Source organism: Erinaceus europaeus, chromosome 20, assembly GCF_950295315.1.
Source record: "Erinaceus europaeus chromosome 20, mEriEur2.1, whole genome shotgun sequence".
Classification (NCBI taxonomy): Eukaryota; Metazoa; Chordata; class Mammalia; order Eulipotyphla; family Erinaceidae; genus Erinaceus; species Erinaceus europaeus.
The window spans coordinates 25,345,802-25,358,868 of NC_080181.1; the positions used below are offsets into that span (position 1 = coordinate 25,345,802).

The following is a 13,067-nucleotide window of genomic DNA, read 5'->3' on the forward strand; positions in this document are numbered from 1 at the left end:
TGGGGCAATTACAGTCAATATTTACAAAACAATATTTATACACATTTCCCATATTTGGGAGCTAGTCTCTTCCCTGATCCAGCTTTCTGATCCTTTTTCCAGCCATGACATCATCTCTCCAGACAATAACTTGGACCCACTTGCATATCAGATTTCAGGCTCAGGGAAAAACAGACAAACAAACAAGTATAGTCATGGGACCTTTGGAATATAACTAAAATATGCCTACTAGCTACCTACAAAATGGAGACCCCCCCCCACACACACACAGCTGTTCATCTGCACTATTGCACTATTCCAGCCTTTAGGTTCATGATTAGTCAACAACTTGTTTGGCTTTATATGTTAACTCTCTTTTCAGCCACCAGATTCCAGATGCTAGCATGATGCCAAGCAGACTTTCCTGGACAGACAACCCCACCAATGTGTCCTGGAACCCTGCTTCCCCACAGCCCTGCTTCTCCAGAGCCCAGCCCCAATAGGGAAAGAGAGAAATACGCTGCGAGTATGGCTTGACCTGTCAATGCCCATGTTCAGTGGGGAAGCAATTACAGAAGCCAGACCTTCCACCTTCCACACTCCACAATGACCTTGGGTCCATACTCCCAAAGGGATAAAGAATAGGAAAGCTGGGAGTTGGGCAACAGCGCAGTGGGTTAAGTGCAGGTGGCGCAAGGCACAAGGACCGGCCTAAGGCTCCCCACCTGCAGGGGAGTCGCTTCACAGGCGGTGAAGCAGGTCTGCAGGTATCTATCTTTCTCTCCCCCTCTCTGTCTTCCTCTCCTCTCTCCATTTCACTCTGTCCTACCCAACAACAACAATATCAATAGTAACTACAACAATAAAACAAAAAGGGCAACAAAAGGGAATAAATAATCTTTTAAAAAAAGAATAGGAAAGCTATCAGGGAGGGGATGAGATATGGAGTTCTGATGGTGGGACTTGTGTGGAGTTGTACTCCTCTTATCCTATGGTTTTGTCAATGTTTCATTTTTATAAATAAAAATAAAAAAGAATGAAATCAATAGAAGATGGCTTTTAGAACCAGAGACGTCAAGCACAGCTTCAGGGAAAGGTCAGGAAGCCAGAACTTCAACAGCTTGGCTACGTCACTGACATACTGGTTGCTGGGCAATGTGGCACTTCTCTGAAGGGGCAAGGAGATCCCTAAGATTATGGATGTGCACTCAGTAAATCCACTAACAGGTCAAAGACCTAGATTGCTATGGTCCAGACTTTCTAGGTCAGATGCTCAGAGGCTGTCCCCTTCTCAGTGTATCTGAGATGAGGCCCTCAGTTAAGACCTCCTCAAAAGGAAGAGTCAGGAAAACCAATGTAAGATTCCTTTAGCTAGGACAGATGGAGATGGGGGCTTGTTTTCTCCCAGTGTTAGTAGCTTCTTTTATAGCTGGGCTAACACTAGGAGTAGTTGGCTATAGAAACCCCAACCAGGGTCCTAGGAAAAAGTTGAGCAGGTAGTACATGCCTTGCATAAAGCCCTAGGCTTCATTGATCACCAGCACTACATAGGAGCACCAACAACAGCAAAGGTGAAGGGGAGGGCTCCACGGACTCTAAAAATACATTAATAAAATAAAAATCGGGCAAAAAGGTCAGAGGTGGTATCACTCATTCTGGAGGCAGTGAGTTTATGCCCCTGCACCACATTAAAAAATAAGCCTTGAGGCCCAGGAGGTGGTGCAGTGAATGGGGTGTCGGATTCTTCAAGCACAAGGACCTGAGTTTAAACCCTGGCATCGCATGTGCCAGATTGATGCACTGGTTCTCTTTCTCTTCTCTCTTACACATCAATCAGTCAATCAATCAATCAATAATAAAAATTATATCCAGCCAGAAGAGATGACTGGCTTGGGGGCAAGAGGTAGTTTACTAACCTTGGGCAAGTTTTTTAACTACTTAACCACTGTGACCCTCAGTTGTCCTAAATTTCAAACATTGGGGAGTTATGGTTTCATAAGCTGGTTAGTTTTCTAGTGTCAGTCTGTGGACAGGTGCTTGCTGTTTTCCTGGAATCACTAGGACTGTGACAGACAGAGACCCTCAGGCTCCAACCTTGGGCATTCTAATCTAGGTTTGTTGTGGAGCCCAGAGGAAAAACCTTTCATTTTTTATTTTTATTTTTTGCCACCAGGGTTATTCCTGGGGAGTTTAGTGCCAACACTATGAATCCACCATCCACCGCTCAGAGTGGCCATTTGTTCATTTTTTTTTAAAGATAAGACAGAGAAATTGAGAAAGGACAGGGAGATAGAATAAGATAAAGAGAGATACCTGCAGACCTGCTTCACTGCTTGTGAAGTGGATTCCTTGCAGGTGGGGAGCAATGGTTCAAACCCAGTACTTGCTCTTGGTAATATGTGTGCTTAACAGGGTGTGCCACCACCCAGACTCCCTTCATTAATTCACAGGTGTTTACTAGATGTGCTGGAGATACTCTGGACTCCTTGTTAAGTATGGGTAACACAACTATGAATGCTTATTGCATGCAAAGCACTATGCAAAAAAACTAGGAAACATTTATCGTTTAAAGAAGAGTCCCTATCTGATGAAGGGCAATGTGGTATTATGTACAAGGGGTTTACTAAAATTGGACTTGGATCTTTGCTTTGCTCCTCTCTAGCTTTGTGGCCTCATTTGTGCAACTCACTCAACTTCTTCGTCCTCCTCTGAGATACAGGGTAGGATGAGAGTGTCTACTTTACAAGATAGTTCTGATGATTACAAGAGTTAATCTGCTTAGTTGCTCAGCGCAGTAGTTGGAGCAGAGCTAAGGTTTATGAAAGGCAGGTGCACACAGAAATTTGGGGAGTGGGGTTTGGTACACTCTCAAGTATGCAGTGCACACACTTGCATGCATGGGCCATTGTGCATACCTGAGAACCCACTCAGCAAGGGGAGGGTCTTCTGCATTTCCACTTGGCTTCCTTGGGGAAGACATCATGGGAGAGGTAGTGTTGATGTGGACCTTAGTGATGAGTGGACATTAATTTTTGATAAGTATATATATTTTTTTATTTGCCTCCAGGGTTATCACTGGGGCTCGGTGCCTGCACTATGAATCCACTGCTCCTGGAGACCATTTTTCCCATTCTGTTGCCCTTGCTGTTGTTGTTGGATAGGACAGAGAGAATCGAGAGAGGAGGGTAAGATAGAAAGAGCAATGAGCTTCACTGCTTGTGAAGCAACCCCCTGCAGGTGGGGAGCCGGGAGCTCGAACTGGGGTCCTTCCTAACACCAGTCCTTGTGCTTCACGCCATGTGCACTTAATCCGATGCGCTACCGCCAGGCCTCCCAGAATTTTTTCAAAGGCTTATTTATTTCGTTTTTATGAGAGGAAGTAAGAAAAGGCCAGTCAGTCTCACAAACGGGGTAATGGGGATTAAACAGTGGGTGCTTCCAAATTATTTCTGTGTTCTAATGCTGAGATGTCTCCCTGACCCTGGGTAGAATTTTGTAAGTAGACATGTAGAGAACAGAGGGACTAGGAAGATCACAGTTGCACTTGGGGGAATGGTGAGCAGGCCATATGGACACATGAACCTGGAAAGTTGACCTCTGGAGAGAGGGCCTTGAGTGTTAGGTTATGGCAGGTAGAAATTATCATTAGTCCAGGGGCAGAGTTGGCATCAGTTTTTCTTTTGAAACACACCACCTGACTGCTGGAGTAAGGCAAAATGACCAGTATCTGCTGAATATGTAGTTAAGCTACTGAGCAGGAAGTAGTCTTTCTTGAATGTTCATTTGGAGTAGATTGCAGACCAGGGAAGATGGCAAGGAGACCCTGACTCTTGTGCTATACTTGTTCCCAGATGTGGGTGATAAGCTAGTGGACTAAAGAGGGACCAGGAGGAAGGGTGAGAAAGGGCAGGTGATGCAAGTAATGTCAAGCTTTGTTGACTCATTAGAAAGGAAGGTGTGAAAGAAGGGGTGGGGGAGTCGGGGTGTAGCGCAGCAGGTTAAGTGCAGGTGGCGCAAAGCACAAGGACCGGCATAAGGATCCCGGTTCGAACCCCGGCTCCCCACCTGCAGGGGAGTCGCTTCACAAGCGGTGAAGCAGGTCTGCAGGTGTCTAACTTTCTCTCCTCCTCTCTGTCTTCCCCTCCTCTCTCCATTTCTCTCTGTCCTATCCAACAACGACAACAACAATAAAAACTACAACAATAAAACAACAAGGACAACAAAAGGGAATAAGTAAATAAAATAAATATTTAAAAAAAAAAAGAAGGGGTGGAAGTTTCAGTTTTAGAAATGTGTATCTGGACATAGGTACTGGGGCCAGTGTGACCACTAATGGGGTTAGAAGAAGAGGACTTAGTCTTTCCTGACCCTCTGATTGAAATCAAAGCGTCTAGGCCCTTGTCCCATGCTTCTGGCAATAGTGCCTAGTAAACAAGACCCCACGGAGACACTTAACACTATTATTTATGTCACCAGGAAAATGTCAAGGATACAGAAAATGGCATTTTCTTTGCTAGAATGGAGGCCTCATGAAGTCAGCATTATGTCTCTCTTGATGCCTGCTCTGACTCAAAGATCTTAATCGTGACTGTCACTCTATAGATACTAAATAAAAGTTGAAAAAATGAGAACTGGCTTACTGAATAAAGCAGGTAACTTGAGATGATGGACTCTGTTCTGGTGGAATTTTATCTACCAGTAATTGAATATTCTGGGATAGAGTTTAAAGAGGGAGGTCCCTGACCACCAGTGGGGCACTTCATGACACTCTGAGCTTCACTGGGCCTCTGAACAGCCTCTTGAGGGGATCCAGGACACCGCCCCCAACATCACCCTCCTGCTCCTCAAGCCTGTACACTGGCTTCCTCCCCAGAGACTCTTTGAATGTGAGCTGTATCCTATCTTTGTGACACAGGATAGCCTCACTTGCCTAAAGAAAACGACTCTGAAATTGCAGGCTTTCAGTGGAAGCCTTTGAGGTACACCCTATAGCAATTCAAAAGGAAAAAAAAGGATAGAGAAGCTTGAACAATTTCCAAGCTCATTAAAAACAGCATTTGGCTCACATTTGAACATCTGAAAAAAAAGGACAAAATGGAATTTTACAGTGTGGTCACATGAACTGAAACCAGTGGAACAAGACCAAGACAGAAAGAAAGAGGAAAGAAAGAAACTAAAAGAAAAAGAAAACAAAACTCAAACAAAGCCCCAGATAACTGGTTATGTCATGGTAAATACTTGATGTAGTGATTATGGCCATCCCCAGTGGTTCTTTGTTTCACCAAAATCCCCAACTAGCTGCATGAAAACAAATTCACAAGGACCAAAACTGAAGCTGAGGAGTGACTGAGGACTATCTACATAGTCTCATTGCCCATCACCCCCAGGGAGTCTGGATACTTTAAACATATTTTATTTATTTTAATGAGAGAGAAGAGAAAGACTAAAACACTGCTCAGCTCTGGCTTATGATGGTATGGGGAGGGACCTTGGGACCTTTAGTGCCTTTGGCATTAAAGTCTTTTTGCATAAACATTATTCTATTTCCCCAGATTTTCAAAACTCAGCTCCAACCTTCAATTACTGCCATTACCAGACTCCTAGTCACCCAATCTTGAAAGCTCTAAGCCAACCTGAACTTCTCTTTCTTCCTCACCCAGACACATCCTGATGACCTTATCTACAACTCGCCTCCTTCTGTTGATATATTAGAAGGATTGCTGCCCATGTTCAGGCCCTTGTTCTCTCAATTTTGGAATATTGCAGCTATTGCAATCACTTCCCAACTCATTGATCTACACCCTCACTGAACTAATGGATTTTCTAGGTGTGGTGCAGTAGGTCTTAGGAAAGGACCTCAGGTGAGAAACTTATGGAACACATGGATGTAAGTGTTGCTTCTCAGCTTTTGGTATCTGGCCTGCTCCAATTAACCCTCACTGCCTCTAGGGTATATGCTGACACATAGACATACATTCAGTCTTGATTCAAAAATCTCCAGTAGTTCTGAATTTCTTAATGTGTTACTGAAGGTCTCTCCTCAGTTGACTGACATTGTTTCTGATGTGTAATTCACATATTCTCTGTCTCCATTAATTAAGCAGGCATGTCTCAGTGACTTCTAAGACACTTCATAGCTGTGGTACACAGGACAGAAATGTCTAATCTGCTGGCTCTTCCTTAAGTAAACTTGATTTAGTGCATAGAACATGATTTGCGGCTTCAAACAAAGCACGCAAACCTTACATCCTTGCTCTGTCCTGACAAGCCATCACCCTGAACAAGCTACACAGTCATCCAGTCATCCACATTTCAGAGGGCTATCCTGAGGACTAAATAAAATCATGGAAGCAGAGCCCAGCATCTAACATGTACTAAATCCTCACATTTTGCCCCCCTGGGCACGGTACACCCTAGTCATGCCAGGAACATTTACTATTCCTTGACTATGTCATGAAATCTCACTACCACCAGGTATTAACAGATTGTCCTTCTCTAGATGGGGAACTCCTATTTATCCTTCAAAGTCTTGCTCACACGTTCCTTCTCTGTGCTCTCTGCAGTTGCCACTATGCTCAAAGTGAAGGTTTTGCATACATTCCTACCAAGAAATTAAAGGCCTGGTGTGATAGTGTGTACCTTTCTCAAATTCCTTGAGATTGTGTTATTTATTTGGGAATCTCTAAACCTAGTTATCTTTCTGGCATAGACTAGCACTCAATGCACATAGGGAATAAACACACTAAGGGGACAGCTCTGTGTAGAATAGAGAAAAAAAAAACCCAGAGTCAGATGGTCTAGGTGGCCCTTGCCTGCTGGTTAGCCTGAAGTCTTCACTACAGAGGAGTGTTAATATTTTTTTCCTGTTCTTCAGGACCTGGTTATGACCCTTCAGATGGATTTTCTGTTCAACTATTTCTGTCTCTATCTGAACCATGCTGAACCAACCTTCATGGCCCATGAAGGTATATTCTACTAATAACAGCCTCTCAAGTGACTGATTTATCTACTTCTTGAATCTGGCAAGGTTGAGCTTTTAAGGTAAAAAAATAGCAACTCATTGCAAACCCGACCTGTTTTCTGCTATTTCCTTTCTGGTGACACCAGCACTTCCCAGGACTCTCTCATCTGGATGAGATGTTTGATTACGTGCTTTGGGGCCAGTTAGGCTGCAAACAGCCTCATTTTGTCACCATCTATAGACTTTCTTCCCTTCCCCAATCAGCTACCAGGCAGAAGACAGTGTTAGCCCCAGGAAGCTGTGAAAGCAATAAAAGAACTAAATGTTTTCTAGGTCACTGCCTGATCAAGTCCCCACTTAAACAATAATCTTGCCATTGCATCTGCAAAACCTCAGACTCAGGCCCCAAAAGGTTATTTCATCAATAATTCTTGTGCTTGCCTACGGCTAGAATTATTCCCAGCAGGCAGCTTGGGCTATCTCTAAACAGGCTCCGTGGAGGAGAGGCCAGCTCTGCTCAAGCACCAGGGCAGCTACTATTCTTCATACTGTCTAAGGGGGAGGGTGGGTCAGGCAGGGTGTGTAGGGGGACAGTACGGGACAGGGACTGGCCAGGGGGATGTAGGCCCTGGTTCAGGCACCTGCCAACTCTCAGTGGAAGCAGTATTGCATGTTAATAAATGTGGTTGAAGCTGGGGCCAGCATGCCATCGACTTTATGACAGGGAGTCTTTCCTACAAATCCAACTCTACATGGAACCTGTAGCCTTGAGTCTGTCTGCTCCTTGCTAGCTCCTCAGCTGCTAAAAAGGGCTTCCTTGATTTCAGAGGCATATTTACCAGGTAATTTGTGAGATCAAGTAATTATGTCTCAGTTCACTGAATCATAGGTTAGGTGGGAGGGCCACTTAGGTCGCCTCATCTAGCCTTCCTTGGCGGGGGTGGGGTGGGGTTCTTATCAGGATCTTGTCCCGATTAGCATCCTTGCATCTTGGGTTTGCAGCTAGCAGTGGAGCACCCTCCTACCACCCCACTCCCAACACACACACTTTCCCGGGGAACCTGTTCTTTGGCCCACTTGCTTCTCTCAGCTCTGAATGCTCTGCTATGTTTTCCACCTCCCTCTCCTTGCTGAGGGCTATTGCACCTTGTCCTGCTGGCTTTGGAGCCAGTGATTAATTCCCTTCCTTCATTTATACTGTTTTCTAGGAGGTATTTGTAGACCGTGATTGTGTTCCCTTGGAGCTGGGTCCTTTCTCAACTGTAAAAATTTGGCCCTCTTGCTCATTCCTGATACGACTTATCTTCTAATCCCAAGAACATTTGTTAGTATTTAGTTTGGCTTGGGTTTTCTGTACCTTTGCTAAACTGTCCTGACTAGTGATACTCAAGTTGCCCCATTCCCCGACACTCAAGGAGAAAGGCTCATGCTTTCCTACTCCCCCCATTTCTGAAGACTTTCCTTGGGGGACATCTAAGGTTGAGACCCAGAAAGATCAGGCAAGGGAAGAGGAGGTTAACAGATGGCTCATAGTTATATTACAAGAGCATCTCCAAAGAAAATAGGATTATTTCTCAAGTGACTTCTTTATCAAAGTACTGTTTCATTTCTTCCCCACCATATGTGAACACACACACACACACACACACACACACACACACACACAGACACACACACATCAAAAAGTCCTGACTTTGTTTTTAAAAAGTCAATAATTATTTCTCCAGGAAGGTGGTAAGAAGGTTATCTCCATGTAGTCTATATAGTAGAAGTGGAGACAAGGGAGAGGATGGGGAGGACAGAGGGAAATGGACTATAGTGATCATTTCCACAACTTCCCCCTTCCTGTGCTCTGCCAGCTGCCAGGCTGGGAAGGAGTCCAGATGTATATTCATCAGCTCTCAGGACCACAGATGAAAGGCGCCAGAGACTTCAGCCTAACTTTGTTGTTCCACGAGGAAACCTAGTCTGGCTGTGTAACAGAGCAAGCACACATCCTGATGCCATGCACCATTAGTTCTAAGGCCTGCTTCCCTGTTGACTAGCAACTTTGGGGCCTTGGGTACATCCCCAGCTTTTCTGAATCTTAATCTCCTCATCTGCAAAATGAAATCTTTACTCTTCTACCTTGATGCTTGTTGAAAGCAATGAAGGTGGGTAATGGGTCTCTGGCACACAGTAGGTGCAGCATAAATGGCTTTGCCTGAGAGGAACAAAGAAGTGAGGTCACTGGCAACGCTATAACCAGGACTCTAGGTATTTACCTGCCTAGTGATTCTATACTGATGCCATCTCCTCCATATCTACCCCAATGAATACACTTCTGCTACTTGAACGTGCCATGAATATGTTCTCAATTGTGACACATTGGCCATAAAAATGTTAGGGCTCCATGTCTACAGTGATTCTTCAAGCAAGGTAAGTTCAGAGAGAAACTTTTATCCTCTTTGAAAACAAAGGCCTGGACTGGAGGTATCAGGTGGAGGGAGGCTTGGGATTGTGGTGTGGGCTTACCAGCACATGTAGCAGTTAGATCTCTTAGAGGACCACTGAATTGGATGGGGTCACCTATCTGTGTGTGAATGGGAGAAGTTCCATGAAACAATGTATTGGGAAAGAATCAACACTATTTCCAGGCCCTTTGCTAGGTGCTTTTCAAGTTCCACCTCCCTCTGCTCATATCAGCAGGTGTAATACTTTTTATTTTATATATAAGAATGCTGAGACTCAGATACATCACAGGAACTGTACAAGGTTGGCAGTGCAAGGATTTGAACACTGGTTCTTAGTGAGGGCTGCACATATCTTTCCATTCTCAGAAGCCTGCTAATCAAACACAGAGAGGCCATCTCCCAATAGATGGCTTTCATTTACATGGCACCTGTCTCAAAGGGGCAAAAAAAATTTAATGATTTTTATAAATCCAATTAAGTCTGTTATTTTAATATGAACTCATTGAGTTTTACCATATGGAATGTGTACACATGTAATTTAGACTGAAAAAATCAACTTGGATCATTTGGACCAAATACATTTTGTCTTAAGCCTGTGCTATATGTAGGATTTGCCAGAAAATGGATAAAACTTCTACTCTGCATGTTGGCTGTGTGGACAGACTAAATTTATTCTATAGAATCATGGGACTCAGGCTGGGTGACCCTTCTACTCAGCTCATTCAATTCACTCCCCTTCAGTCTAAAATGCCCCAGGAATCAAACCATTCTATTCAGAAAGGTCTTCAAGGACAACCTGTCTCAGTAAACCATCTCCTTGTCTAACAATTCTTCACAGCCAGAAAGTTCTTATACATAATCAGAATGTCTACTGCTTTGAGTGAACCACTTTTCCTTCTGTTCCATTCTTGATAGCAATGGAGAACAGCTGGGGAAGTTTCAATATCTCTGCTCTGAACTTGAAAGCTGTTTTAGAAACACTGTTCAAGTTTTTCTTCCGTTGGCTAAATAAACTTGATTCGTTTAGTATTTGTCACAGAGAGGGATCATTTTCTACACATAGAGCCTTTTGATAAGAGAGCTATGATAATTTTGGAATGTGAGGGCTTGGGAGGGGCAGCAAGGGCAACCTGTAGTTAAGAAGCTGTGCAAAGTAGTTATTACAATACCTGCTACAGGGGGATTCTCACTAAATACTTTGTTGAGTGAAAAAAAGAAAAGAAAGAGTGAGGGCTCTTAGTGCTTAATCCCAGTGTAAAAAGAAGAAAGTCAGAGAGTGAAAAGATTCAAAGGGTAATGTGAAAGGTAATGAATGGAAAATGGGACAGAAGTTCACATTCCTCAGTATTTATCCAGAAGTCAGAATATTAGACACAGTTAGTAAAAACATGGGCTTGGGAACCAGCAAAACTAATTTCTAATCCCAACTCATCCCTAGCATGTGGCCTCCATTAAGCTACTTCATCTCCTTGTGACTCAGTTTTTCCTTTTGCAGAATAAGGACAGTAATAGGTGTCACTGCGTTGGGAAGACAGAACATTCTAGGTATTCATAACATCACAATTCTTACTAGTCTCTTAAACTGAGTAACTGGTTATAAATCTTGGCTTTTGAACATATCTTTAGAAACTTCCTCACTTTTGGGACTTTGTATGCAGAGAATGGAAAAGATGACTCTAAAATGTTAGGATAGGTTTGGCATTTATGAATACAAGAGATCATAGGTGCTAACTGGCTGGTGAGTTAATTATGCAGCTGCAGAATTAACAGTTTCATTATGGTGCTAATACTAATGATCACACACTAGCATTATCCTTAGCAGAATAAGCCCACTAGATGTTAAAGCTGAAAACTGACACAGAATTAGAGAACACTGAACCATTTCAAGTTTGGGTACAATTTACAAGCATTGTGTATAAGATATCATGACTGGTCTAATGATTATTATCTCTCAACCCCAAAGGTTGTCACATTCTGACAATGGAATCTGAATTCATGGATTATCCTAGTTGTGCCTCTGGAGGAGAATATTCCTAAAGGGAAGTGGAAGAACAAGAAGAATTGATTCTCAGTGGGGTCTCCTTGTGTATTTCAGGAGGAAATAGGGTTAGGGTGGGTGGCAGTGAAGAAGGTACAGATAATCCCTATTCTTTCTCTAAAACATGTGTTCTTTATTGAAGGAAGTAGAAATGAACTTCAGTGGGTCTAGTTTTCTTTGCCCCTGGAGAAGAGGTGGAGGAGGAGGAGGAGGAGGAGGAGGAGGAGGAGGAGGGGAAGGAGAAGGAGGAGAAGGAGAAGGAGAAGGAGGAGGAGAAGTAGTAGTAGTAGCAGTAATAGCAGCAGCAGTAGTAGTAGTAATAGTAATAATAATAATCTGTTTCAGCAGAAAAGTCAGAAACTTTGTATATAGGCAATGGCTAGGAAGGTGACAGCAGAGATGGAAGCCCTTCACAACTAGTTCTCTCCACCCCTCCCTCTCCTCCCTGCTTTGGGATCTTGAGATTAGTAAACCCTAGGAACAGTGTGTTTTCTGCTCTGGAGAAGAAAGTAGAAAAGCAGGCAGAGCCTGGGGAACAGCATAATGGTTATGAAAACAACTTTCATGCCCTAGGTTCTGAAGTCTCAGAATCAATTCCTCACACCACCATAAGGCAGAGGTTGGGAACAGGGCAGACAATATAGGGTTCCTGGCGCCTGATGGTAGAAAAGGATCTAAGTTGGAGGTTATAGTGTTTTGCTGATACCTATCACAAGAAGATGAGAAACTGAAATCATGTGTTGGTATGCTTCTAAATCCTGCTTATAAGACTTTCTGTTTTGATCATCACATTGGGTTCGCTTTGTATTGCTTGCGATGTGTTCTATTTGCATATCCACTGTTGGTCCTCACTCCCCCTGCCTCCGGGGCATTGGTTTGGTCCTCACTCCCCCTGCCTCCGGAACATTGGTTTAATCCTCCTCACTGGTTTGCACTTTTCCCTTCTCCCCGCCCCCTATCCTACGTATTTCCTTGTTCCTGACTCTTCCGCCTCAGGAGAGAGGCAGGACAGAATTGTGTTGTGATTAGGTTGTTGGACTGCATCCCTGCTCGTGAATAAAGATTGAACTGCATTCTCAGCTCAGCCATGAGTCCCTGGTTGTCTCTGTCTCCTGCCCGTGAAGCTAATCTGGCACTCATGTGTCAGCAACTATACTGCAATCCATTTTCTCTCCCCCACCAAAGTTTTTAAAAAAGTAAATAAGGCAAAAAAGTCCCACTAGACCATCACATGTCTGCTTGTCCCATGAGTCATATCTTCCCTCTATCGCCTAGCCAGCCTGCTTCCCAGAACCAGGCAAGAGGGTGTTGCATTCAAGAAAGGGCCCAGACCTCCACACATGTGAAAGAAAGCAAGTGATCTAGGTTGTTTAGGGAAAAGAGTAAACCAAAAAGACAATGGGAAAAAAAGGTAATTTGACTGTATGTTAATTAAAAAAATAAGATGAAATCAAAGACAACTGCAGGGCAGGAGTCTTCTCTCCACCTCCCTAGATGCACCGCCAATACTGATTCATCTGCATATTAATTGCTTCATCTTCTAATTCCTGGCCAGTGTAGAACTAGTTAAGATTATATTAAGACCTGGTGAGTGGTTTCAAACTGGGAGCATAACCTTATGTAACAGAGGGGTGGG

General features: G+C 43.7%; 1 protein-coding gene across 11 annotated transcripts in view; it reads right to left on the minus strand.

Moving 5' to 3' along the window:
* Positions 1 to 13,067, minus strand: part of KIRREL3 (kirre like nephrin family adhesion molecule 3) — a 624,884-nt gene that overhangs the window by 325,064 nt on the left and 286,753 nt on the right. For 9 of the 11 annotated variants that reach the window (XM_060180153.1, XM_060180150.1, XM_060180148.1 and 6 more), the window contains exon 2: positions 9,068 to 9,143. The exons of the other annotated variants lie outside the window; for them this stretch is intronic. In XM_060180153.1, coding sequence (XP_060036136.1) covers positions 9,068 to 9,131 — 64 coding nt within the window. In that variant the 5' untranslated portion in view covers positions 9,132 to 9,143. The remainder of the gene's footprint in view (positions 1 to 9,067; positions 9,144 to 13,067) is intronic. 11 annotated transcript variants of the gene reach the window in all.